The sequence below is a fragment of the Nicotiana attenuata genome, chromosome 11, assembly GCF_001879085.1.
Source record: "Nicotiana attenuata strain UT chromosome 11, NIATTr2, whole genome shotgun sequence".
NCBI lineage: Eukaryota > Viridiplantae > Streptophyta > Magnoliopsida > Solanales > Solanaceae > Nicotiana > Nicotiana attenuata.
Window position 1 is genome coordinate 19,914,570 of NC_031999.1, and position 26,068 is coordinate 19,940,637.

At 37.6% G+C, this 26,068-nt stretch overlaps 3 protein-coding genes across 6 annotated transcripts; 1 reads left to right on the plus strand and 2 right to left on the minus strand.

The window, feature by feature from the left end:
- On the minus strand, positions 7,577 to 8,191 carry LOC109234751 (uncharacterized mitochondrial protein AtMg00810-like). The gene is made up of 2 exons (XM_019400813.1): positions 7,851 to 8,191; positions 7,577 to 7,715 (listed from the first exon to the last, which is right to left on the minus strand). Exons 1-2 carry the CDS (start codon positions 8,189 to 8,191, stop codon positions 7,577 to 7,579), a joined length of 480 nt encoding a protein of 159 aa, XP_019256358.1.
- Positions 15,148 to 23,985, plus strand: LOC109234219 (probable 3-hydroxyisobutyrate dehydrogenase, mitochondrial). 4 transcript variants are annotated; one of them, XM_019400105.1, is made up of 11 exons: positions 15,148 to 15,343; positions 15,804 to 15,892; positions 16,338 to 16,452; positions 16,611 to 16,761; positions 18,054 to 18,136; positions 19,024 to 19,119; positions 19,636 to 19,778; positions 21,641 to 21,725; positions 22,248 to 22,327; positions 23,641 to 23,742; positions 23,816 to 23,985. In XM_019400105.1, exons 1-10 carry the CDS (start codon positions 15,215 to 15,217, stop codon positions 23,726 to 23,728), a joined length of 1,059 nt encoding a protein of 352 aa, XP_019255650.1. In that variant the 5' UTR covers positions 15,148 to 15,214; the 3' UTR covers positions 23,729 to 23,742; positions 23,816 to 23,985. The 4 variants fall into 4 exon arrangements, with proteins under 4 accessions (XP_019255650.1, XP_019255651.1, XP_019255649.1 ...); XM_019400106.1 differs by having other exon boundaries at positions 23,819 to 23,985; XM_019400104.1 differs by having other exon boundaries at positions 23,641 to 23,960.
- On the minus strand, positions 24,601 to 25,500 carry LOC109234752 (uncharacterized mitochondrial protein AtMg00810-like). Its single transcript, XM_019400814.1, has one exon. The coding sequence runs from the start codon at positions 25,498 to 25,500 to the stop codon at positions 24,601 to 24,603; it is 900 nt and encodes a 299-aa protein (XP_019256359.1).

The window sequence follows — 26,068 nt, forward strand, 5'->3', positions numbered from 1 at the left end:
GCTCTTGGGTTGGTGGATCATCGGCGCATGCCTTTGGCATTTGTCACATTTTCGAACGAACTCCTTAGTATCTTTTTCCATACTGTCCCAATAATATCCTGCTCTGATGACTTTGTGAACCAGTGATTCGGCACTGAAATGGTTCCTGCAAGTACCCTCGTGAATTTCTCGTAGGACATAGTCGGTGTCTCCCAGACCCAAGCATATTGCCAACGGCCCATCGAACATCCTTCGGTACAATGTTCCAACTTCGGCCAATGTAAATCGTGCAGCTTTCGTTTGCAGAGTCCTCGATTCCTTAGAGTCTGATGGAAGTTTCCCATTTTTCAGATAATCGATATATTTGTTCCTCCAATCCCAAGTTAGGCTTGTGGAGTTTATTTAGGCATGGCCTTCTTCGACCATCGATTTTGAAAGCTGTACGACAGTCCCTGAGCTAATTTTATCATCTTCAACTGATGACCCTCAGTTTGCAAGGGCATCGGCCTCACCATTCTGTTCTCGAGGTACATGCTGTAGGGTCCATTCTTTGAACTGGTGTAAGGTTACCTGCAATTTATCTAAGTACCGCTGCATTCGATCTTCTCGGACCTCGAAGGTTTTGTTGACCTGGTTAACCACGAGCTGGGAATCACACTTGGCCTCGATGATCTCAGCTCCCAAACTTTTAGCCAGCTCGAGCTCTGCAATCATAGCCTCATACTCGGCCTCATTGTTAGTCAACTTAGGGGTTTTGATAGATTGTCTAATCGTATTGCCTGTGGGTGGCTTCAAAAAGATGCCTAGCCTGGACCCCTTCACATTTGAAGCACCGTCTGTGAAAAGGGTCCACACCCCCGAGGATGTACTCGATTTTAGCAATAGCTCCTTTTCGACCTCGGGCACGAGGGCTGGTGTAAAGTTGGCCACGAAGTCTGCTAAGATTGGAGACTTGATGGTCGTTCGGGGTTGATACTCAATATCGTACCCACTGATTTCGACAGCACATTTGGCTAGTCGGCCCGAGAGCTCGGGCTTATGCAAAATGTTGCGAAGGGGATAAGTGGTTACAACACAAATCGGGTGACACTGAAAATATGGTTTTAATTTCCTAGAGGTGCTTATTAGAGCAAGCGATAATTTTTATAAGTGTGGGTACCGGGTCTCTGCTTCACCTAAAGTTCGGCTAACATAGTAAACAGGAAATTGCGTACCTTGTTCTTCTCGAACTAAGACACCACTTACCGCGACCTCCGAGACTGCCAAATATAAGTAGAGTTGCTCGTCCGATTTCGGAGTATGAAGCAATGGTGGGCTCGAAATGTACTGCTTTAATTCTTCCAATGCCTGTTGGCATTCCGTGGTCCAAGTAAAATTGTTCTTCTTTTTGAGAAATGAGAAGAACCTGTGGCTTCGATTAGAAGACCTCGAGATGAACCGGCCGAAAGAACTATCCATCCTGTTAGCCTTTGTACGGCCTTAACATGGTCCACGACTGTGATGTCTTCGATTGCCTTGATTTTATCGGGGTTGATCTCGATTCCCCGATTTGATACCATAAAGCCGAGGAATTTGCCTGAACCGACCCCGAATGTGCATTTCTCGGGGTTGAGCTTCATGTTGTATTTTCTCAAGATGTCGACGGTTTCCTACAAATGTGTCAAATGGTCCTCTGCGCGTAGGGACTTAACTAGCATGTCAACAATATAACCCTCCATTAATTTACCTATTTGTTCTTCGAACATTCGGTTCACTAGGCGTTGATAAGTAGCACCAGCATTTTTTAGCCCAAGCGGCATTACGTTATAGCAATAAGAACCAACTTAGTGATAAATGAGGTCTTTTACTGATCCTCCGAGTTCATTTGTATTTGGTTGTACCCGGAGTAGGCATCGAGAAAGCTGAGGATCTCGTGGCCGACCGTGGCATCGATCATGCGATCGTTGTTCGGCAGTGGAAAAGAGTCCTTAGGGCATGCTTTGTTTAAGTCTTTGTAATCTACACACATTCTAAGTTTATTCCCCTTCTTGGGAACTACAACTACTTTTGCTAACCATTCGGGATATTTTACTTCCCGGATGGATCCTATTTTGAGAAGTTTGGTTACCTCGTCCTTGATGAATGCATGCTTTACCTCGGACTGTGGCCTTCTTTTTTTCTTTACCGGTCTGAACTTCGGGTCCAAACTCAATCGATGAGTGGTGATCTCCGGTGGGATCCCTGTCATGTCAAGGTAGGACCAAGCAAAACAATCCATATTTTTAATAAGGAATTTAACGAGTTTTTCCCTGAGTTCGGGAGTTAACCCCGTGCCCATGTATACCTTTCGATCGGGCAGGTGCTTGATTAGTATGACTTGTTCTAGCTCTTCGACCATTGACTTCGTGGCATCAGAATCGTCAGGGATTACGAAGGTTCGAGGTATCATGCAATCATCGTCCTCGATAATTTCCTGCTGTTCCGATCTAGTCGAAGCCGGCGACTATGGTTGCTACTTGAACTTCTGCTTTTCCTTTTATTCTGGTCCCTTTGTTGATGTTAGAGTCAATACTGGTATGACCTCATCGATTGCAAACATCTCTTTGGCTGCTGGTTGCTCGCCGTACACCGTTTTGACTCCTTCCAGTGTTGGGAATTTCAAGACTTGATGAAACATTGAAGGTACTGCCCTCATATTATGGATCCAAGGTCTTCCGAGCAGTGCATTATACCTCATATCTCCTTCGATCACATGGAATTCCGTTTCTTGGATAGTTCCGGCCACGTTAACTGGCAACATAATTTCCCTTTTGGTGGTTTCACTCGCCATGTTGAAACCGTTGAGCACTCGAGCTGCAGGCACGATCTGATCCTGAAGGACGAGTTAATCCACGACCCTCGATCGAATAATATTTGCCGAGCTACCTAGATCAATCAACACACGTTTAACTTGAATTTTATTCATAAGAATAGATATTACCAGTGTGTCGTTCTGAGGTTGTTCGATCCCTTCCGCATCCTCATCGTTGAAGGACAAGGTATCTTCTCGTAAGTAGTCCCGGTTATGCTTCTCCCTTGTGATTATGACTTTGGTGCATTTAAATGTCGGACCCTGAGGGATATCAACCCCACCGACGATCATATGAATCACGTACTGCGGTTCCTCCTGTTCGTTTTTCTTGTTTGCATCACTGTCTCTGAAGTGATTTTTTGCTCGGTCACTCAAGAACTCTCAAAGATGAACTTCGTTGAACAAACGAGCTACCTCCTCCCTTAATTGTCTGTAGTCCTCGATTTTGTGACCATAGGTTCTATGGTACTTGCATATTTGATTCGGATTCCTTTGAGCTGGATCTATTTGCAGGGGTCTGGGCCACCTAGTATCCTTGATTCGTCCAATGTCTGACACAATACCTGAAGCATCGATGCTGTATTTATATTCCGATAACCGTGGTGCTTCCTTAGGCTCGACGTGTTTATCGAAGCCATTCTTACTCATGAGCCCTCGAGAATTTTGACCTCGATCATTTCTTCATTCATTTCGAACGGGATTGCATCCCGGTCTGTTGTTTCTTCGATATGCGCCATATGGTTGGTATCAATCTCTGTTCGATCGGGGCTCTCTGTTGATGTCTCTTTGAATCCTGCCTTCGGACCTGTTTCGGTAAACGAAACCGGATGGAGCTCCCAACTGATCATCCTTGACTCTGATCTTTGATTGGTATCGATTATGCACATCGGCCCAAGTCACCACTGGATATTCAATCAAATTCTGCTTTAGTTGACGTGATGCTATCGAACTTCGCTCGTTCAAAGCTTTAGTAAAGGCTTAGACAGCCCAATCATCGATAACCGAGGGTAGGTCCATGCGTTCCATCTGAAATCGAGATAAGAATTCCCTTAGCATTTCATTGTCCTTTTGTCTCACTTGGAAGAGGTCCGACTTCCTGGTCTCGACCTTTATCGCTCTGGCGTGTGCCTTTACGAATGAATTGGTGAGCATGGCGAAAGAATCGATGGAATTGGGCGGAAAAATTGTGGTAGTATATCATTTCCCCCTTTGATAAAGTTTCTCCAAATTTTTCAAGAAAACGGATTCAATCTCATCATCTTCTAAGTTATTTCCCTTGATTCCGCATATGTACGAAGTGATGTGTTCATTAGGATCGGTGGTCCCGTTGTACTTGGGGATGTCTGGTATACGAAGATTCTTAGGAATGGGTTTCGAAGCCGCACTTTGAGTAAAAGGCTTCTGCACGAACTTCTTCGAATCCAAACCCTTTAGGATCGGGGGTGCCCCCGGTATTTGGTCAACTCGTGAGTTGTACGTGTCTACCTTTTTGTCATTAGCCTCAATTTTCAATTCACCTGATTCTATCCGTTTAGTGAGCTCCTCGAGAATTTTCATGACGGCAAGATCAGTTCCCGATCCATTATCGTTCAATTTTTCCTGCACGGGTTCGACCCTATGAGCAACTTCCTGTGATGTATCGAGTTCGATTCTACTTGGGGCTCGATTCTGCTTTTGGAGTTGCGCTATCGCGGCCTGTTGAGTTTGTAGCATGTCAAATATCATTGAAGGCTAATTCCGCCTTCTTCACCATTTTGTGTGTTCCGTTCGGCTGCCTGGGCATCTCTGCGGACGCTATCGCTGCCTAAATCTCCAGCGACATGAGAATTGACATCAACCGGATCCATGGTGTGGTGCATCGGGATTGATTGGAGGCACTTCGTTTCCCGGGGCGACTATGTGTTCATTTTCGCCATGAAGACCAAGGCCGGTGTCATCGTGAGTGGGTACTGCTTGAGAGTTTGACATGTTGATTCCTGAAGTCAAAAACACTTACGAGAACAAGTGTAAAAGCAGTGTGTGTTATGAAGGTCAATATTAAGCAATCACCATTATCCTTAGCCCCACGGTGGGCGCCAAACTGTTTACCCTAAAAATCGAGTAACAATTAAACTTGTAATGTGGTTTTAAGGATACGTGATTTCACTTAATACCAATTGATTAATTTAGAGATAAATTATGAGAATTGACAAGAGTATAAAACAAGCTGATGCTTGGACAATGCCCTTGAGCCGATGAACCCTCGAGAGTAGTAAAGTAAGAATACTTACAGAACAATAAGTTGATGAACAATAGAGAAATATTATATTTCCTTGATCTGTATGTCTGTAAGGTGTTTACAGATGATGGGGACTCCCTTTATATACTAGAGGAATCCTAATTATAGTACAATTATAATTACGGAAGTAAATCTCATGATTGGTACAAATAACCGCCCTTGATTTGATCTGTTTCGAGATTTTCGCCGTGATCTTCGACCGGTTACGGATATCTCGTCTTTCTGTTATTGCACTTCACTCGTGGTCGGTCATACTTAATATCAAATGCTGCTGGCCTCGATCTCTACGGACACCTTGATCTTTAGACTCTATGCCTCGTCTTCGAGCTCGGGTTTGATTCATTATGAGGCAACCCCCGATGCGACTCCCTTGTCTCGATCAAATAGTAAAATTTGACCGTATACATCCACTAATTCAGATAATTTAGCCTAATAGATTAAAAAAGGCCAAATACATATACAACCCATTTAACTTGGCCCCATTTTTTATTCTGGCACTCTATCTCAACCTTGTTCCATTTTGGCCCTCCAACTCTATTTTATATGTTTCATTTTGGCCCTCCAACTCTATTTCTTATGTTCCACTTTAAAAAAAAGTTGAAACCAGTGCAAAAAATATAGCGCGTGTGTATACACAAATCTAAGGTGTAATAAATATCCGATTAAATGTTGCCACATGATTTTTTCATCCATGTCAAATGGGTCAATAATAAAATACCCGAACCCGACCGTATTTTTTCATCCACTGTTGCCCCATCTTCATTCTCAATGTTCCAAAGCTTTCATCTACTGATTTCATATCTGGCCGTCCAGAAAATTTCTAACTTTTATAATTTTATTGTTCGTTTTTATTTTGATTTTTTTTGTGGGTTTATTTCATCTAAGCTTGAAGTTTGAAGTGAATCCATGTCTCAAAGAAAATTATTTTTTCATAATGGAATGAATATTTGTTCTTGTGGATTCAAGTTGAACTGAAAGTTTCATGGACACCAAGAAATCCAGTTCGACGCTTTTATGGGTGTAAATTTGACAAAGTAAGTGAACTATTTTCGGATTTCATTTTCAGTGTTGTCATTTTCTTGTGTAAATAAGAAGCGGACTTAATTTTACCCAAATACGGTCGGGTTCAGGTATTTTAGTATTGACCCGTTTGACATGGATGAAAAAATCAGGTGGAAACATTTAATTGGATATTTATTACACCTCAGATTTGTGTATACGCACGCGCTATATTTTTTGCATTGGTTTCAACTTTTGTGTTAAAGTGGAACATAAAAATAGATTTGGAGGGACAAAATGAATCATATAAAATATTAGAGCGCCAAAATGAAACAAGGTTGAGATAGAGTGCCAAAATGAAGTGCCAAGTTGAATGGGCTCTATATGTATTTGGCCTTAAGAAAATGATAGTTTACCATTTTTTTTAGGCCAAATACATAAGTGGACTCTTAAACTTGTCCCTTTTTTTTTCATTTAGACACTTGAACTAAACTTTGTTCCTATTGAACACCTTAACTCAAGTCTAAGTGTATCTATTAGACACACATTGCTCGCATGTCAAGGTGTGTGTGCTACACAGTGAATGAGCGCGTGATGCCCTCTTTTTCTTATCGATCTTTTTTTCTCTTTCTTCCTCACTCTCTCTCCCTACCATATCTACTTTCCATCATTAATCTACCATGTTCTTCAACTGAAACAATCCACTATATTCTTCAAAGACTTGATTTTGTCAAGAGTACAAACAGGGAATGATTTTTTTTTAATTACAAAAAAAAATGTTTTTTTTTTGCAGCAGCTTAAAAAGCTTGTTATCAAATTTTTTAGAACAAAGCTGAGCAGTTATTAACTAAGTGACAATTTGTATAGAACAAGAGGAAGATGAAGAGAAGAGAATAAGCAGAGGTGAGGAAGAAGATGAATGGAAGAGACGAGAGAGAGAGAGAGAGAGAGAGAGAGAGAGAGAGAGAGAGAGAGAGAGAGAGCAAATAGAGTGAATTAGGTATTATTCATCTCAATAATATGATTACAAAAATGTTACAATGAATCATTTATATAATCTAACTAAGTGAGCTTAACTAACTAAAATGATCTTAACTAACTATTTAACCCCCTTAACTAACTTTAACTAACTCAGTATGTAGTGACTAAACTGCCCCTGCATTCTAACAGTTTTATTTCTCAACATTCCCCCTCAAGCTAGGTAGTGTAAATATGTTATAAACTCCTAGCTTGGAACTTAGATAGTTGTGTTGCACTTTACATAGCCCCTTAGTAAGTAAATCTGCTGGTTGATCTTTGGTGCTGATGTACTTAGTAGTTATCAAACCTTGTGTGATTTTTTCCCTTATAAAGTGACAGTCTATCTCAATGTGCTTAGTACGTTCATGATACACTAGATTAGCTGCAATCTCCATTGCAGCCTTACTATCACTGTAGATGTCAATTGGAAGGTTGAATTCTATTCCAATTTCTTTCAGTAGACCTTGTAGTCAAACTATTTCAGCAACAGTAGCTGCAATACTTCTGTATTCAGCTTCAGCAGAGCTTCTAGATACAATTATTTGCTTCTTAGACTTCCAAGAGACCAGTGAATTACCAAGTTTAATCAGATAACCAGTTACAGATCTTCTAGTATATGGGCATGCAGCCCAGTCAGCATCACAATAGGCCACTATGTTGTTGTTGTTGTTGCTTAATAAGATGCCTTAACCTGGTTGATTTTTTATATATCTGACAACCCTTAATGCTGCCTCCATATGAGACCTTTTTGGTTGTTGAAAAAATTGACTTAGTGTTTGAACACTGAATGATATATCTGGTCGAGTCATAGTTAAGTAGAGAAGTTTTCCCACTAGCCTTTGGTAAGCCTTCTGATCTGCTAGTTGTTCACTTCCAGAATTCTTTGTCTTGTTGCAGTGATCATCAAATTCCTTTGTTGTCAGTTTGATGTTTATGTCTAGTGGAGTAACAGCAGGCTTAGCGGCAGACAACCCAACTTCTGATATGAGTTCTAATGCATATTTCCTTTGATGCATTAGTATACCTTGTTTGGATCTAGCAAACTCTATGCCCAGAAAATACTTCAAGTCTCCCAGGTCTTTCATTTTGAATGTTTGTTGTAGTACAGTTTTTGTTTCAACTATCAGTTTAGGCTATCCCATGTTATTAACATGTCATCTACATAGACTAATACAATAATAATCCCTTATGATGTTCTTCTGATGAACAAAGAATGATCAAATTGACTTTGTTGAAACTGATTATTCAAGAGTGCTTCAGTTAGTTTTGCATTCCACTGTCTAGGGGCTTGTTTAAGCCCACATAGGGATTTAATGAGTCTGCACACAAGTTTATTCTCCCCCTGACTCTTAAATCCCTGTGGTAGTTCCATGTAGATTTCATCATATAAGTCACCTTGAAGAAAAACATTGTAGACATCCATTTGGTGTATGTTCCAGTTTTGTGCAGCAGCAATAGCTAGGACTGTTCTAACTGTTTTCATCTTAACTACAGGAGAGAAGGTTTCTTGATAGTCGATACCTTCCTTTTGGCTATATCCCTTTGCAACTAGCCTTGCCTTAAATCTCTAAATTTCTCCTGTTGATTTGTATTTGATTTTGTATATCCATTTACATCCAATAGGTACTTTTCCTTCAGGTAATGATACAATATCCCAAGTATGGTTTGTTTGCAAAGCATCAATTTCAGTCTTCATAGCCTCTATCCATCTAGGATCTCTGGTAGCTTCTGCATAAGATGAGGGTTCTGTCTCTACAGAAGTTGCTGCTATATATGCTTGATATGTAGAGGAAAGTTGATCATAGGAAATGTACCTTGAAATAGCATATGGAATATCTCGATGAACATTTAGAGATACAAAGTCTTTCATCCAAATTGGAGGATGTTTATCTCTACTAGATCTTCTGTATTCTGGTTGTTCTGCATTCATAATGGGAAGACTTTGTGTCTGATCATTTATCTGCTGCACTGCATTTGGTAGTAAACTATCAGCCCTTTGTTGTTGTAGTTCTAGTGAAGCATCATCATCTGCCTGATGTATATAATCCATTGAATCAAATGGTATTTTCATATTTGTATTAGTAGGAGAATATGAGCTTTCATTTGGAGTTTGCCTTTGTTGAGCTTCTAAATACCAGCTATGTTGTTGTTCAACTGGCACTTGATTTACAAATATAGGTTGGCTGCTTGTCTTTTGATATTTGAATGGGAATACATCTTCTTTAAAGATCACATCCCTGTTAACAAAAAATACTTTCTCTGTTAGATCATATAACACACACCCTTTTTGGACTTCTGAATAGCCCATGTGAACTGCTAGTTTTGTTCTCGTCATCAGTTTATCATCTTGAAATATAACCTTAGCATAGCACATACAACCAAGGACCTTTAAATGTTGATATGTAGGTTGCCTATGATGTATCCTTTCATAAGGAGTTTGATTGTTAATCACATAACTTGGCACTCTATTTATCAGATATACAACTGCTAGAACACATTTTCCCCAAAATTTAATTGGTATGCCAGCTTGAAACCTTATGGATCATGTGAGCTCTAGGATATGCCTGTGCTTTCTTTCTGCTACCCCATTCTGTTGGGGAGTATAAGCACAAGTTCTTTGATGAACAATCCCTAGAGTTTGAAATAGACTACTGCAGGCAGGAACTCAGTTCCATTGTCAGTTCTTATAACTCTTACATTCTTATCATACTGAGTTTTTATATAGGTAAAGAAATATTGTAGAACAGTACACACATCTGATTTCAACTTAAGCAGAAACACCCAAGTCATTCTGGATAACTCATCCACTATTGTTAAGAAGTACTTATTTCCATCATGAGTGGCAATACTATAAGGACCCCATAAATTCATATGAACTAAAGCAAAGCACTCAGTTGTTTTTATACTACTTGTAGGAAATGGAATTCTTGTCTGTTTTGCACATGGACAGACTGTGCACTTATTTAACTTGCTAGCTATAATATCTGTCTTTACATGAATGATTTTATTCAGAACTTTAGTAGAGATATGGCCAAATCTCTTGTGCCATGATCTACATCTACTATATTTGAACTTGATTGAGTATCTTCACTTCTGGCAGCTAACGTAACATCTTCTTTCCTTATGCTGTCTGAGCATTCAAAAATGTACAATCCACAATCTTCTCTACCAATCCCCTTCATTTTTCCAGTGAAGAGTTCCTGAAAAATACAGAAATCAGGAAAGAAAGTGGCTGAGCACTGTAGTTCCTTTGTTAGTTTAGCAACAAAAAGCAAGTTGTATTTAAACTGAGGAATATGAAACACATTGGACACTGATATACTATTTGATAACCTGCTAGTACCAGTGTGTGTAGCATAAGCTAGATCACCATTTGGCATATACACTTTCTTAGGATATTGAGTTTGCTTGACAGTAGAATTGTCTATCAGATTTATATCCGCTACCATGTGATTAGTAGCACCTGTGTCGATTATCCATTTTGCAGAAGTAGTAGCTATTAAGGCATTACATATACCTGCTACATTTGCTGAAGAATTTTCTTCTGAACTGACAGCAGGCATTTTATTGAGTAGCTGTAGGATTTGATCATATTGTTCTTTACTAAGAGTACATGTACCAAGATTCCCTAACTGATTCAAACCAGTACTGTTAGCACCCATTTGATCTACAGTTTTCCTTTTTCATTTTCCATCAGAAAATTGTTCTCATTTGATTCATTGTATCCCAATTGATCAGAAATCACATTATAAGCAACATTATTTCCAGCTCCTTTTTTCCCTTTTGTCTTAAAATCAGGAGGATATCCCACCAGTTTGTAGCAGTTCTCCTTACTATGACCTTTAAACTTGCAGTAATCCCAGAACAAATTATAGTTTTTCTTGAATTTTCCAGTAGTTCTTGTGTATAGTGCAGTATTATACATTCCTATATTTGTACTTGGATTTGAACCCAGAATCCCAGCATTTGCAGCCATTGATTTTTGGCTTTCATCACTAACAATTATAGCATAAGCTTGATTGACTGTTGGGAGTGGACTTCTCATAAGAATCTGGCCCCTAGCCTGAGAATATGACTCATTTAACCCCATCAAAAATTGATATAGTTTCAGTTTCTGCAGATACACAACAAAATCTCTAGACTTAGGACAATCACACCCTGGTGAAGGCACTAATGCTTCAAACTCTTCCCACATATCCTTGAGTTTGGAGAAATACACAGAAACAGATGATGTTCCCTGACTCAGATTTGCAATTTCTCTATGAAGATTAAAAGATCGTGTGCCATTAATTATGTTAAACCTCTCAGAAAGATCATCCCACACTACTTGAGCACTAGATGCATACATGATTCATCCTAACAGACCTTTAGATACAGAATTCATAATCCAAGACAAGACTATTGCATTAACACGTTCCTAATGATTCCACATTGTTATTGAAAATGCCTCTTTCTTGCATGTTCCATCTACAAGGCCTAATTTATTTCTACCCAACAGAGCAACACGCATAGATCTTTGCCAAATTGAATAATTTTCAATCCCAGTCAACTAAAATGATATAATTTGAATACCACTTACATCTGCCGGTGACAAGAACAAAGGATGGTTATAGTCGACTCCGGCAACTGTAGTTCCTCCATTCATTGGATTGTTTGCATGTACCCCATTGACAACTCCAGCATCCACAGGATCTCCACTAGTACTCATTTCTTTGATTTTTTTCTTCTGATTCTTGACTGCTCCTTGAATTGAATCTTTAGCTCAAGAACTTTTCTCAATTTTCAGAGATTGAAGTTTAGCTTCGAAATTCTTCGAGCATATGCTCTGATACCATGAAATCTTTATTAACTAAGTGACAATTTGTATAGAACAAGAGGAAGATGAAGAGAAGAGAATAAGCAGAGGTGAGGAAGAAGATGACTGCAAGAGACGAAAGAGAGAGAGAGAGAGAGAGAGAGAGAGAGAGAGAGAGAAAGAGAGAGAGCAAATAGAGTGAATTGGGTATTATCCATCTCAATAATATGATTACAAAAATGTTACAATGAATCATTTATATAATCTAACTAAGTGAGCTTAACTAACTAAAATGATCTTAACAAACTATTTAACCCCCTTAACTAACTTTAACTAACTCAGTATGTAATGACTAAACTGTCCCTGCATTCTAACAGTTTTATTTCTCAACAAAGGCCACTAGTAATGAGCCATATATCACAAACATAAGAGTACAACACTCATTAATAACTTCTCTAAACCTTCCTCTAATCCCAATCTCTTGGGTAAGTATTGCCAATTTGCCACCACAAATAGTCAATTAAGGCAAAGATGGTAAATCCATGTGTAAGCAAACATTTAAAATAAATTGTGTAAGAAATATCTCTTTAATTCCCATATATGTATAACACCCATGTGTTAAATGCCCTTCAAATGGTAAATCCAAACTTTAGTTCTGTCATGGATTCGAAATTGTTGCAGAAGTAGCGAAATTTGCAGGCAACATGAATACGGTGGAACATATAATCCATTTCATGGGATCGAACTGAAAAAGTAGAAGAATAGGGAATGGGGAGAAAATAAGAAGAACGGGAGGTGGAAAAGTGGGGGACGTGGGTGGTGGCAAGAAGAACGGTGGGGCTGGGGTGAGAATTAAAAACAAATTGTAAAAGAAAAGGTTTTTCTTTAAATTCCACATGTCACAAAATAATTCGTCTAGTTTTCCATGTAAAGGCGTCGGATAACACGCGCAGGCTCTTTACAGAAGATTGAAAAAGGTGTGTCTAATTGACACATATTTTAGATAGTACAAGTGTTCCATAGGAACAATTGACACATATTTTAGATAATACAAGTGTTCCATAGGAACAAAGTTTAGTTTAAGCGTCTAAGTGAAAAAAAAAAGGCCAAGTTTAAGGGTCCACTTATGTATTTGGAGAAATCTCACTTTATACCTATTAATTCCAAACTATTTACCCTTTAATGCCCAGGCCCAAACTATTTACTACTCCTACCCATGCTGCCCAAACTATTTACCCGGTTATTTCCCAATAATATGAGGAAGTAATAATTGGAATCACGTGCAGCTTGTCCCTCATCTCAACTGTTTCTCCAACTCTTACCCCACTCTGCTCTTTTTCATTTGAAGCAAAAACGACAATCCAATTTCAGCAATCAAAAATCCAAATCTTGTATTTAGAGATGCTATACTTTCTGTATACACCAGTAAGCTTCCCAGTTGCAGCCTTCTGATGGAAAGAAATCATCAGTCTTGAGCACTCCCTGTTATATAAAAAAAAATCGAACCACAACACTCAGAGGGCTCTCTTTGTGTATTCGATAAAAACAATTCATTGATTCAAACAAAGAAAAGTAGATAATGCTTACAAAAACAATTCTTTCTCTTTGCCCAAACTGGTTTTTGGACATTTATTGTACAAAAATTCAAATACACCATTGAAGGACCTTGAAGCTTGAAACTCATAACTTGGTTTGTTTGAGTTTTTAATTATTTTGATCTGATCCTATATGGGTTTGTTTGGAAAGTTGATTGGAGGTTGTATCTAAAGTTTTAGTCAATTTGGTGGAGATTTTGTAGTAGATTTTAGAAGTTTGGGTTGAAATATAGTTGAACAAGAGAAGAAGACGAATTTGTATTCTATACTCAAATAGTATACAAATATACCATTTTGGTATACAATTCATTGCAACTATATACCCTATTAGTATAGCTATATACTATATTGGTATCATATGCTAGTTGATTCATTTTTTGGTTGTTAGCTGCATTTATTAGTACAATATTTGATTTTATTTTAATAATAGTAATATAGTACAATATCTTGAAATACTTTATTATATTAATTTGTGGTACACTATTTTTTTTATTTTTCTCTTTATGCATGTGTGTTATGTAATAGTAGTATAGTCATATAGTTGTCGGTAATTAACCAGTAAAACTGTATACCATGTTGGTATAGTTATATGCCATATTGATATCATATGGTAGTTTGAACATTTTTTGGTTGTTTTGGCTGCATTTTAAGTAAATTCTATTCTGAAATTATTTATATGAACGTGATTTGCAGTGCTGAAATTTTTTTGTGCTATAGATATAGATTATGTGTCTTATGTAATAGTTTTTATAATTATAGGCAATTGTTGGAACGACCCATACACCTATATACCATGTTAGCATATGGAATGAGCAAGTTGCTTAGCGAATATTTAGCTTGCAACGCGAGCATGTAATTTTCTCATACTGTTATTGTATCCTTTAATGTTTTGGTACAATAGTATAGTCACAGATAGTTGTAGCAATATTCTAGAGCAATCATATACTCTGTTGGTATAAATGTATACCATATTGGTATCATATGGTACTAGAAGTCTTTTTTGCTACTTATATTTTTATTGCATTTTCCAATATTTTATTATTATTTCTATTCTAATTAGTATATATGGAGATTTAGTGGCCTTAGATTATGCTTTCTCGCTCCATCACTGGTTGGTGTTACTGCTAATGGTAGAGTATGTACTGATATTTGTAGGGAAGGAGATTAAGATTTGTATAGCAATCACGTGGAATTAGAAAAGGAACAAGAAATAAAGAAAAAAATAAAAATAAAAAAAATAAAGAAGGAGTCAAATTTGAGTGTGAAATAAGTTATGGTAAAAATATCAATAATATGATTTGGACAAAAATAAATGAATAAAAGAGAAAAAATAAAAAAAAATAGTAAGAAAATGAGAAAAAAAGAAAGGAGAAAAGAAAGAAAAAAAGGAAAAAAGAAAAGAAGCATAGAAATAAAAAAGAATTTGAGAATAAAGAAAAAATTCCCCACAAAAATTACTATGGATAGGAAATGTAATTAGTTTATGGGTAGAAAAACAAATAGATAGACAAGAGTAAATAGTTTTATTTTTGTGGATAACTGTGTCAAAACCCCATGTATTTGGCCCTTTTTTATAGATGTATAAATACAACATTGGATTGGGATTCCAGGTCGGACAAAATCAGCGAAGTACTACAGAATGTCATTTCAAGAAGTAGAAATATTTAACCAATGGGGCCACCTTATTTCTCATCTCTTTTCTTCAAGATTTTGCAGCTATGGCAACTTTCAAGCTAAGATCACTTTTGGGTCTCCACAAATGGAGGCCCAAGTTATTGGTTTGTTCAGCTTCACACTTTTCTCCATTTCGCAGCTACTCTTCACTGAATGACACATCTCTTTTTGGAGTAAGCTTCTTCTTGTTTTTTTTTTTTTTTTTTTTTTTTTTTGGCTGAGTTACTATTTTGCTATATTTTCCACTTTTGAGCTCCAAGCAATTACACTTGACCTCCCTTTGACAATAGTTGAACTGGGTAGTTTTCTGTTTTACTTAAATTAGTTGCTGTGGAACTAGAAATGGCTTTTTGAACTATGTTAGTTTAATATGATTATTTGAAGATTTTGGACTAGGTTTTTTCCAGTAAAATTGGTTATTGATTTTCCTTTTTCCTACTGTTTTATTCTCCTAACTATAACTGAAAGTGATCACTGTGTTTTTTGAATATGTTCCTAGTGTTATCTTTGTCCCAAATATATACTGTAAATTTCATGTATTTTATGGTGTTATGGCTTTTACTTGCAATATTTTCCTATGCAGCTCTGTTTCAGGTTTGCTAGTAATGTTATTATTATCTGGATCTTCTACAGAGAATTGGATTCATAGGACTTGGAAACATGGGATCAAGAATGGCCGATAACTTGATTAAGGCTGGATACAATCTTGCTGTTCATGACATGTAATTCTTTCAACTTTCAATCACCCTTTTTCTTCAATGGCTGCTTAATGATCAGTCTAGTTGAGTTTTTTTTTTTCCATTACATAACGAGGGTTGTGAAAGGGAAAGGGAAAGGGGAAGGGGAACAGTGAGAATTGAACCCACTTTTAATTTGAGAAGAATTCTAATAAGTACCACTAGATTATAAGCCTTGGTAATATCACAATTCAACGTAGTTCTATACTTAATTGGATCTAAAGTAATATCGTTCAGAGTAAGAAATCTCTACACAGTAAGACACTCTTATATGTCGGATTTTGGTGAAGCACAATATAGAAAAGGGTGGTTGAAAATAGGAATACCTCTATATGTTGATGCTTTCTTTGATTCAAAATGATTGGTTAGATCCAAATCAATCTGTATGAAGTTTGCTTTGAGCTTGAGTTCCTCAATTGGTGTTTGTCAGCAATCATAATGTTATGAAGATGTTTTCGGACAAAGGCGCTCTCACGGAAGACTCGCCTTTGAAAGTTGCAGAGACAAGTGATGTTGTTATTACAATGTTACCATCATCAAACCATGTGAGATTTGGATACCATTTTATATAGCTCTTATTATTTCAAGCACTTATATTTCTAAGGCTGATTGATCATCCTGAATGCCTCATCATTGTTGTTGATGATGAGTTGGGCGTGTTAGAGTATTTGTCACAAGAATCAATATTTCATTATTCATACAGGTTCTGGATGTTTATACTGGACAAAATGGTTTGCTTAGTGGCGGTAATCCACTCAGACCATGGCTATTTATTGATTCTTCTACGATTGATCCTCAAACATCAAGAAAGGCCTCTGCAGATGTGTGTAATTGTTCTTTGATGCACAAGAGAGGTACATTAAGTGACATCAAATTAACTTCACGATTTATGCCCAGTGTTGATAGAGCTTTTGATATGTTTTAACTACCAACTGTTTGGTCATAACGTTTATTATGTTATAGACATATCAGTAACTGCTTGCCTCTGTCACGCACAACACATCCAGGGAGACAAATAAAACAAAGCAAACATACCCCTTTCTCATTTTTTGAACTGGACAAACATCCCTTTATCACGCAATATCTGTGACAATGTCACTGTTTGTACCTTATTATCTTCTTTTATGAGCCTGTCTTCTCTTACTAACTTATTCAACCAAACGGCCCAAAAGTGTGGTGTTCAAGATGAGTTACATCCAAAAATGGGGCAGCATATGTGCATGTGACCCTATGGTTCATTTGGATGGTATGTCTGGTAATGTTCATCATTGTAGCTTCTCCCTCTTCTTCACATCATCTTGGTTGCCTGTCCGCATTGTTTGCAATAATATTCCAGTAACTTGTTTCTATTTGATGAAATACAAAGTCAAACACATGCATTATATTGTGTGAAACTTAATGCATAGTAAGTGCTGATTTTAAATGCCAAGACATTTGAGTCTGGTTTATCTTATTTGTGGATAACGTTTCTTCAGCGTGAGCAGTTTCTTCTATGACGAGAATTCACTTAATCTTATGAATATAAAGTCTGTTGATCAAGTTGTTGACTTGTCCACCAAAGGATTGGAATTCTCACAGTGACATGCATTTTCAGCTTGCTTGCAACATAAGATCTATACGATCTAACTTGAGGAAGATTTTCGGAGGAATGCAGCCTATGTTCACCTGTTACCATTTTGGCATAAAAACTGTTGAGTTGTCCACATCGGTGGGATTTGAGGTCCTTGGTCTTTTTATATGGTCTTGGGCAATCCTCACCTCATAAGCTAGCTTTTGGGGTTGAGTTAGGCCCATGGTCCATTTATCATGGTATCAGAGCCAGGCCCATCCCAATATTGTTACCGATGTTGGGTCTCCATTATGTTATCCATGCTCCAGTTTGCAGGCCCGGGCGTGGTGTGTGGGGGGGGGGGTGTTGAGTTGTGCAACATCTGTGGGATTTGAGGTCCTTGGTCTCTTTATATGGTCTTGAGCAATCCTTACCTCATAAGCTAGCTTTTGGGGTTGAGTTAGGCCCAAGGTCCATTTATCAAAAACAAAGCTTTCTTGCGTCATGTGAAATGACAATTCTTTTTCCTATCTTGGGTAAAGATTATAGCCAAATGACGTTTTCAGTCTATTAGCAAATTCACTGTTGTCTTTGCAGATGGCTGGAAGACTCCTGCTATGTTGGATGCTCCTGTATCTGGCGGTGTTCTTGCTGCAGAGAATGGGACTCTTACTTTCATGGTATTTATACAATCTAAGCGGTTCTTAAGTGACTGGTTTCGTGGTAATTTCACACCCACGTGCGTCTTAGGTGACTGACTGTAAGACATTCATTCTATAATTGAAAAAGTTTTGCTGTTTCTCTGTTACGTCTCAATGCCTTCAACAGATTTAAAAGCTCATAAGCCATGGTCCCTTAAGATTCGTGTAGTAGTAGTAGTTGTTGCTGTTAGTTATGCCTTTGTGCGGAGGCGGATCCAGAATTTAAATTCTATGGGTTCAACTTTTAATGTTTTTAGCATTGAACCTATTATATTTTTGAAGTTATGAGTTCATATCTACTATTTTTGCAAGTTTAACGAATTTTTACTTGTAAATTTTTACTCCGCGTCAAATGTTATTGGTTCAATTGAACCCGTCACTTGCACATTACATTCGCCTCTGCCCTTGTGGAGAGGAGTAAACACTTAATGTACCTTAGTTCTTTTCTAAACTATCAATTTCTCAAATATTTATCCCACCTCCAATACATTACTGCAAGAAGAATTAACTGATTTTACATTTCATGACATATAATTGAGAGTATATGAGCTTTTTGCCTTTCTGTTGACCCAGTTATATGTAGTTTGGGCATTGAACTATTCAGAGATGTTTGATGTGGAAAGTCCTAATTATAGTACACATTGTCTGTGGTTACATATGGCATTCCAATGAAAAGCTGGATTATGAAATACATGATTTCTTTTTGTTTTGGTTGGTGGGACTGGGGAAGGGGGGCTCTTTTTGTCTTATCAGAATTACCTGACTGGATGATGCACATGTTTATGGATATCAATTACGAGGAGATTATAATGCTATTCCAGACAGAAAATTTTCTCTATGAGCTAATAAGCTACATATGCATGTAGGTTGGTGGTACAGAGGAGGCTTACACGGCTGCCAAACCCTTGTTTCTCTCAATGGGCAAGAACTCTATTTACTGTGGTGGATCGGGGAATGGTGCAGTATGTCCTGAATCTTTACAAACTTTTGCACTTTGAATTTTACATATCCGCTGAGTGCTGATAAATACTTCGAAAGACAATTCCTTTTTTTGGTCCTTATGATATATTTTGTTTCCCAGCTTTGACTTGATTAAACACTGAGGTAACTGGAACTGATAAAACAATACGATGTGAATCGTTAAACCGATTAATATGTCCAGCTTTTCTGCATCAGATTAGGTAGCAATTACTTTCTATGACTTACATTCAGTAGCTTATGGAAGAATTTGCACAACCAATGTCAGCATATTGTCACAATTAAGCTTCTAAGTGGTTTGGGCTTGGGACTCTGGTGGTTTTAAGACTTTGCTTCCTGTCCCACATTAACATTAACTTTGTATTATTTTCAAGCAGTGTCTTTGTTCTTGTGGGTGTATATCTATTTAAAGCAACAAGATAATATTTCTCGAATCCATTTCTGCATAGAAAAACCATGTAAAAAAAGTTACCGCTGCATCAACTCTTTTTCTTTCTCAGACTGCAAAGATCTGCAACAATTTGGCGATGGCTATTAGTATGCTTGGGGTGTCAGAAGCCTTTGCTCTTGGTCAGTCTTTGGGAATTGCAGCTAGCACTCTAACAAAAATATTCAATTCTTCAAGTGCTCGCTGTTGGAGTAGGTACTCACTGCAACCTAACTATTATAATCCATAATAAGACAACGTCCTACTGAAAAAGCCTATTTGCATGAAAAATAATCTGCTTTCGTAAATATTTGTCCTCCGCACAATGTTCCAATAATGTTTATTAGGACATTCATTATATTATCTGCGGCAAAATGCACATTCACTTGGTAAATAAAATCTGCTTTAGTAAATATTTATCCTTTATGTTTACTAAGTGAATGTGCATTTTGCTGCAGTAACATAATACTATGCATCTGCAAAAAGTGACTTGTGCCTATGCTCATTTTAGTTTGAAAATTTGTCAAACTAAATGCTGAAGAATAAGAAAGTTTCTCAAATTATTTCAGCACTTGAGCAGTAAAAGATATCTGTCCAATGACAAAGTGACATGCTTCAAATGCAAAAACCTTTAGCATACTTCCTACCCACCAATCCCAAGAGAACAAATTTAACAAGAGCCTTTTCTACTTCCAATGTTGATCGCAATTTTTGACTTTACTTCTATCCAAAATATAATAAGCTAGCAGATAGATTGCTTATGTTTAGATGAACAGACTATAGATAGCCAATCTGTAAATATCTCCATGTATAAAGCTTAAGGGAAATTGGGCACGAGGAATGTATTTTAAGGGATTAGAATTAGACTTTTGCCTTTTATCACTGAGATTAGATAATTGAAGTTGAACAGCATCCGTGAAATATACCTCAGCTCATTACCGATGAGATCTTGGCCTTTTATCATTGAGATGATGGTCATGAGCCCTAAAACTTTAGCAACAACAACAACATACCCAGTATTATCCCACACCGTGGGGTCTGGGGAGAGTAGTGTGTACGCAGACCTTACCCCTACCTTGTGAGGATAGAGAGGCTGTTTCCAATAGACCCTCGGCTCAGGAAAGCATAAGCACCGCATTAATGAAAATATAGAAAAGAAGGGATAGTACCAGAAAGCCATATAAAAGCAGAATAGAAACAACAAGACAGTAAGGTGATCAACAATGAAAGAAAACAACGGTTAGTCTTAAAAACCTACTACCAACAGAAAGCGAGACAGCCCTAAAACTTTTAGCCTTACAACATATCTGTAGGTTAAAAAAGGATTTAATGTTATACTTACCTATAAGGTGATTGATTGCTTCCCAATCACTGCCTTATGGCTAAAGATCCAATTTGTAGGCTCACATCTTACTCTATCACTTGCAAAAAATCTAACTTATTTAATGCAGCCTATTAGGTAACGTTAAGCGACTTCATAGGCCATCCTATTCATGGAAAATACTTACTCACACCCGATGTTCACACCAACTGACGAATACTGACACATGTCTTTTGCATATATCTTATCATGTAACCATGGTTAATTAATTTGTATTCTCACCTCAATTTATCGCTTAACCATATTTAACAACGAATTAACTAATGTTATTTGGTGTAAACACCGGGTGCGGGTTAGTATTTTCCTCCTATTCACCCAGTATGATCAAGTACACCCCTTTCTCCTCTGCTTTTCTTTTGAACAAAAAAGGCTAGGAGCCTCTTTCTTCACTCTCAGAATCTATCTTTCAGTGAAAGAACCTGCACTTCTGAAACTATATTTCAGGTTTTTGCCTTGCACGCTCAAGAACTTTACCTTATCCTATTTCAAGGTTCACAATGAACTAAGTTAATTTTTAATCATGCCAAAAAGTAAAACTTTGCTTACAAAAAAAGCAAGTAGTTAAATGATACTCCATGAAAGCAAAGTATGCAAGTTAAACCTTGTCCGTAGTATCTAAATCTGTCCCCTGATAACATACACAAAATCAAAGTGTAGCTTATTTCTAACTTTATGCTTGTATGAATCCAAATGACAGTGACACATACAATCCAGTGCCTGGGGTGATGGATGGGGTGCCCTCTTCCAGGAATTATATTGGAGGTTTTGCATCTAAGTTGATGGTATGTGTTCAATCCTGTCTTGATGTAGTACAACCATGTTATATACCTGCTAAGACTTTGGAGAACATGAAGGTTCAGTTCTACGTTTATAAATGAGTGTTGAGGTTCACTTATAAGCGCACCATTAATATGCATTTCTTTTAAGTGTGTTCTCTGATGGGTTTTACTTCTGTCTGATTGCTGGAGATTACTTTTGCTCAGTCACTGTCATAATTATGAGTGTGCAAACGTTTTGCTCTTCTTTTTATGTCTGTGTATTATGCATCTGAACGCCTATGTGTTCACTAAAGAGAGAGATCTGAGTTCATTAGGTGTACAGAGTAATATCAGTTAAACATTGATCCGTTTCACTTTGTTATGAGCTGTTTTTTCTTTTTGTTTCTACTCATTTTCATCTTCTCTTTTTGCTGCATAATCACTTGAAATCACAAGTCTCTAGGAAGTCAATATTAGCGTAGTTTGTATTATAGTAATTGAGGTTTACATTATCAGTTATGGATGTTGACGTCCTCATCTGTTCAGGCTAAAGATCTGAACCTTGCTGCAGCATCAGCAAAAGAAATTGGACTCAAGTGTCCTTTGACATCACAAGCAGAAAAGATGTAAGTCCTTCCTACTTCGGTAATGAGTCCATAAGATGGTTCGTGTGGCGTAGACTGGACAAATTGTATGCCTCTGAAGTTAGAAAATAGAAGCTATGCTGTCACTTTAGTTATAGGATCTACATGCCGTACTAATATGCAAATGAAAAAAGATCTACTAGCCATACCTTATTATCTGTTCATTCAATGCATTAATCTGGGGTTTAGACATTTAGCCTTCTGTCAACGTTCTCAGTGGCATCTTTTTTCATGTACATGAATCTGGAGGTATAATATTCAATTACAATAGCAGCGCTCAATGCTAGTTTACTTAACATAGGCAACATCTTCTTGAACTATTTGCTGTTTTGAACTCATTAAATAATGCACCGTTTAAATGAAATCCCACGAATTAACAGTTCTAACAGTATAGACCTTATATTTTCTTAATTAAAATACTGTGTATCATGATATTGCATGTCAGAGAGACTTCATAATCTTGTGCAGATCCGAGCAAATACTGAATGCTGAAACAATTCTAGAAAAAGCTCTATGTTTTAGCTGTTATTATTTGCTTTTGATGTGCTGCATTCTTTGTAGTTGGCAATTTTTTCTGCTATGAGATCTGGTCAATAAACCTTGTCGCTGTGTTGCTTTTCTCCAGTTAGACATCTTGGCTGTGGACTCGAGCGATGTGATTATTCAATTTTAGTCCTTGATAATGGCCTCAATTTTTTTTGGCTCTTTTAACATGGTATATAGTTTCTTGGCCTTGAAATTCTGAATACTTCACCACTATCTTCAATTGTTCTTGAGTCTCAAAAGAATTTTGCTTGCATGGAGAAGCAAGGACTTGAATAACTTTAAGGCACGTTACAACTTGGTCCACCATAGGCCATGTAGATGCCATATGACAAATATTCATTAGGATACAAAATGAAGCGAGCTGGTTAATAACATAGAGTTATAGCTGAGAAAGGATCAGGGGGGAGATTTGCTAACATTTAAATGGGTGGAGGACTAAAATTGTAAAGAGGCCATCTCGAGAAACTAAAATCGCAATGCTCTCTCGAAATCAGGGGCGTAGCTAGCTCTTCAGTTATGGGTTCGGCGAACCCAATAGCTTTGGTTCAAACTCTGTATTTGTTTTAAGAAATCTATTGAATTATTAATTTAGAACCAGTAATTTAAAAGGACTAGAATCCACCCATAAGCTTCAAATGCTGGCACCGCCTATGCTCGAAACAACATGTAATTATAACGTGTCTTCTTGTCATTAACATGTCTGTTGGACTAAATGTTTTCTAAGTATCGGAATCCATATCTGAATGCAGCTTCACAGAGCTCTGCAATAATGGGCATGAGGCAAAGGACTTCTCCGGTGTATTCCGCTACTACTACTCTGGAAAAGATGAGCAGTAATCCCCTAAGCTAAGGTAGATATTGTTGCTGCAGAAAGATAGAAGTCTGTATAGTAGTGCTCTAAATCCTTTACTTTTTGTATTTCAGCAGTTCACTTTGTTGAATCCTGCATAATGATGAACACTGAAGTTAATGGACTGATTTTTATATAACTCCAGAGTTTCTGGTTCTATCTGACAGTGTGTAGGATTTTGTGCTCTTTTATGAAGAACCAACTAATGGTGTTCAGATATTAAAAGATATAAGGTTCTCTATAAGTGGAATAATTAATTATTTTGTTGTAGAAATAGTCTACCAACCAATGGTGTTCAGATACGAAGTAACGGCCATATTTAATACTGCATAATTACTATGTCTGCGAACAATGGTCTTGATACCCCATTTTTTGGCAAAGATTTGGCTCATTTTATTTGTTGCTTTTTTTGGTCCTTGAACAATGGTCTTTGGCTCGTTTTATTTGTTCATTTGGTCTATCAAATGTCTTAACCAGAAAGAAAAAAATGGTCTTAAGACTGTAAAATTGGAGAATAAAATTGTAGAAATTTTTCTGATCTTGTATTCACAGTAGCTTGTTTCTCTTTATACAAGTAATCTAGCTAAAAGAAAATGTAAAATGAAATTAATACTGTACACTTGTTCAATTCCTATTGTCTAATGCTATAACAGAAAAACTAAATTATTCCCTAACATGTGCTCTCACACCCTTATCTGTATAACTAGATTTGCCATATCAATGGCTCTTATTAAATAGCTTCAAGGGCTGAGATCTGTACACGTGTAAACTCAAATGAGCAAAATAAAATGGATAGAAAAAGACATTTATCTAGAAGACTCCGAAGTCCTTTTGCTATGTCGGAACCCCGTCTTTTTCTTTATTTCTGTACAAGATGAAATCTTTTCATCTTCTTCGTTTCTGCTTCTTCTTCTTTCAAATTATTATGGGGTTTCATCTTAACATCCCCCCTCAAGTTGGAGGGTGAAGAGAAAACCCCCAACTTGGGCAAAATCTGATGGTGAGAAACCCCAGTGAGGGGCTTGGTAAAAAGATCCGCGAGCTGAAGCTTCGAGGGAAGAAAAGAGAGAGTGATTAAACCTGAGAGGTACTGTTGCCGGATGAAGTGGCAATCCAGCTCCACATGCTTCGTTCTTTCGTGGAAAACTAGATTTCGAGCAATGTAAATGGCCGCTAAAGTAGGAGGAACAAATAGATCGACGAGGAGACGAACTAGCCAAGTTATCTCTGCAGTGACACGCCTCATAGATCGATATTCTGCCTCGGCGGAGGATAGTGAAATCAATACTTGCTTTTTCGATTTCCATGAGATTGGAGCTCCCCCTAGGGTGATGAAGAAACCACTGACAGAGCGGCGAGAAGTCTTGCAAGCAGCCCAGTCAGCATCACAAAAGGCAAGCAGATCAAGGGAAGGATTTGCAGATAGGAGGATGCCTTGTGCTGGATCGGTATTCAAATACTTCAAAACACGCATCCCAGCAGAAAGATGCAACATTTGGGGCTTTTGCATGTATTGGCTAAGAGTGAGCACAGTAAAACAGATGTCCGGGCGGGTGTTTGTGAGGTAATTAAGGTTACCAACAACGCGGCGATAGATAACAGGGTCAGCTAAGGGAGGTGACAAGCCAAGATGCAATTTGGAAGAAGGATCCAAGGGTGAAGATACAGCAGCTCCTGAACAACCAAATTCCTCCAACAATTCTAAGGTAAACTTCCTCTGATTGATGATAAAACCTTGTGGCTCTCTAATGATTTCCATCCCCTAAAAATAGTGAATATCCCCCAAGTTTTTGACTTTGAATTCTGAATCAAGAAAGTGGGTAATATGACTGATTTCTGCAAAATCATTCCCTGTAAGTAAGATATCATCCACGTAAACTGCTAAAATCGAGATGCGACCTTCATTGTGTCTAAAGAACAAAGAATAGTCATTTAGAGAAGCTGAATATCCTTTGAAACTAAGTGCACCTGCTAATCTAGCATACCACTGTCTAGAGGCCTGCTTCAAGCCATATAGGGACTTCTTCAAAAGACAAACGTGATTAGGAGTAGGTGGAGATAGCCCAGGAGGAAATCTCATGTAAACTTCCTCTTGTAAATCCCCATGTAAAAACGCATTATTGGCATCAAGTTGCGACACCTTCCAACCTTTCTTCACTGCCACAGTCAAAAGACATTTGATTGTGGTCATCTTGACCACAGGTGAGAATGTCTCAGAATAGTCAATACCTTCTCTTTGGATATCCCCCCTTACCACCAATCGTGCCTTTAACCTTTCAGTGGAACCATCTGATTTGTGCTTTACCTTGTATACCCACTTACAAGGT

Excerpts from the sequence above, each read along its gene's own strand:
- LOC109234751 (XM_019400813.1), bottom strand. The coding sequence starts at position 8,191 with ATGAAAGACCTGGGAGACTTGAAGTATTTTCTGGGCATAGAGTTTGCT. Across the intron at positions 7,716-7,850 it reads TTTTTTCAACAACCAAAAAG|AAGATCTGTAACTGGTTATC; the intron begins GTCTCATATGGA and ends CCCATATACTAG.
- LOC109234752 (XM_019400814.1), bottom strand. The coding sequence starts at position 25,500 with ATGGAAATCATTAGAGAGCCACAAGGTTTTATCATCAATCAGAGGAAG.
- LOC109234219 (XM_019400105.1), top strand. The coding sequence starts at position 15,215 with ATGGCAACTTTCAAGCTAAGATCACTTTTGGGTCTCCACAAATGGAGG. Across the intron at positions 15,344-15,803 it reads ATGACACATCTCTTTTTGGA|AGAATTGGATTCATAGGACT; the intron begins GTAAGCTTCTTC and ends GATCTTCTACAG. Across the intron at positions 18,137-19,023 it reads ATGGGACTCTTACTTTCATG|GTTGGTGGTACAGAGGAGGC; the intron begins GTATTTATACAA and ends ATATGCATGTAG.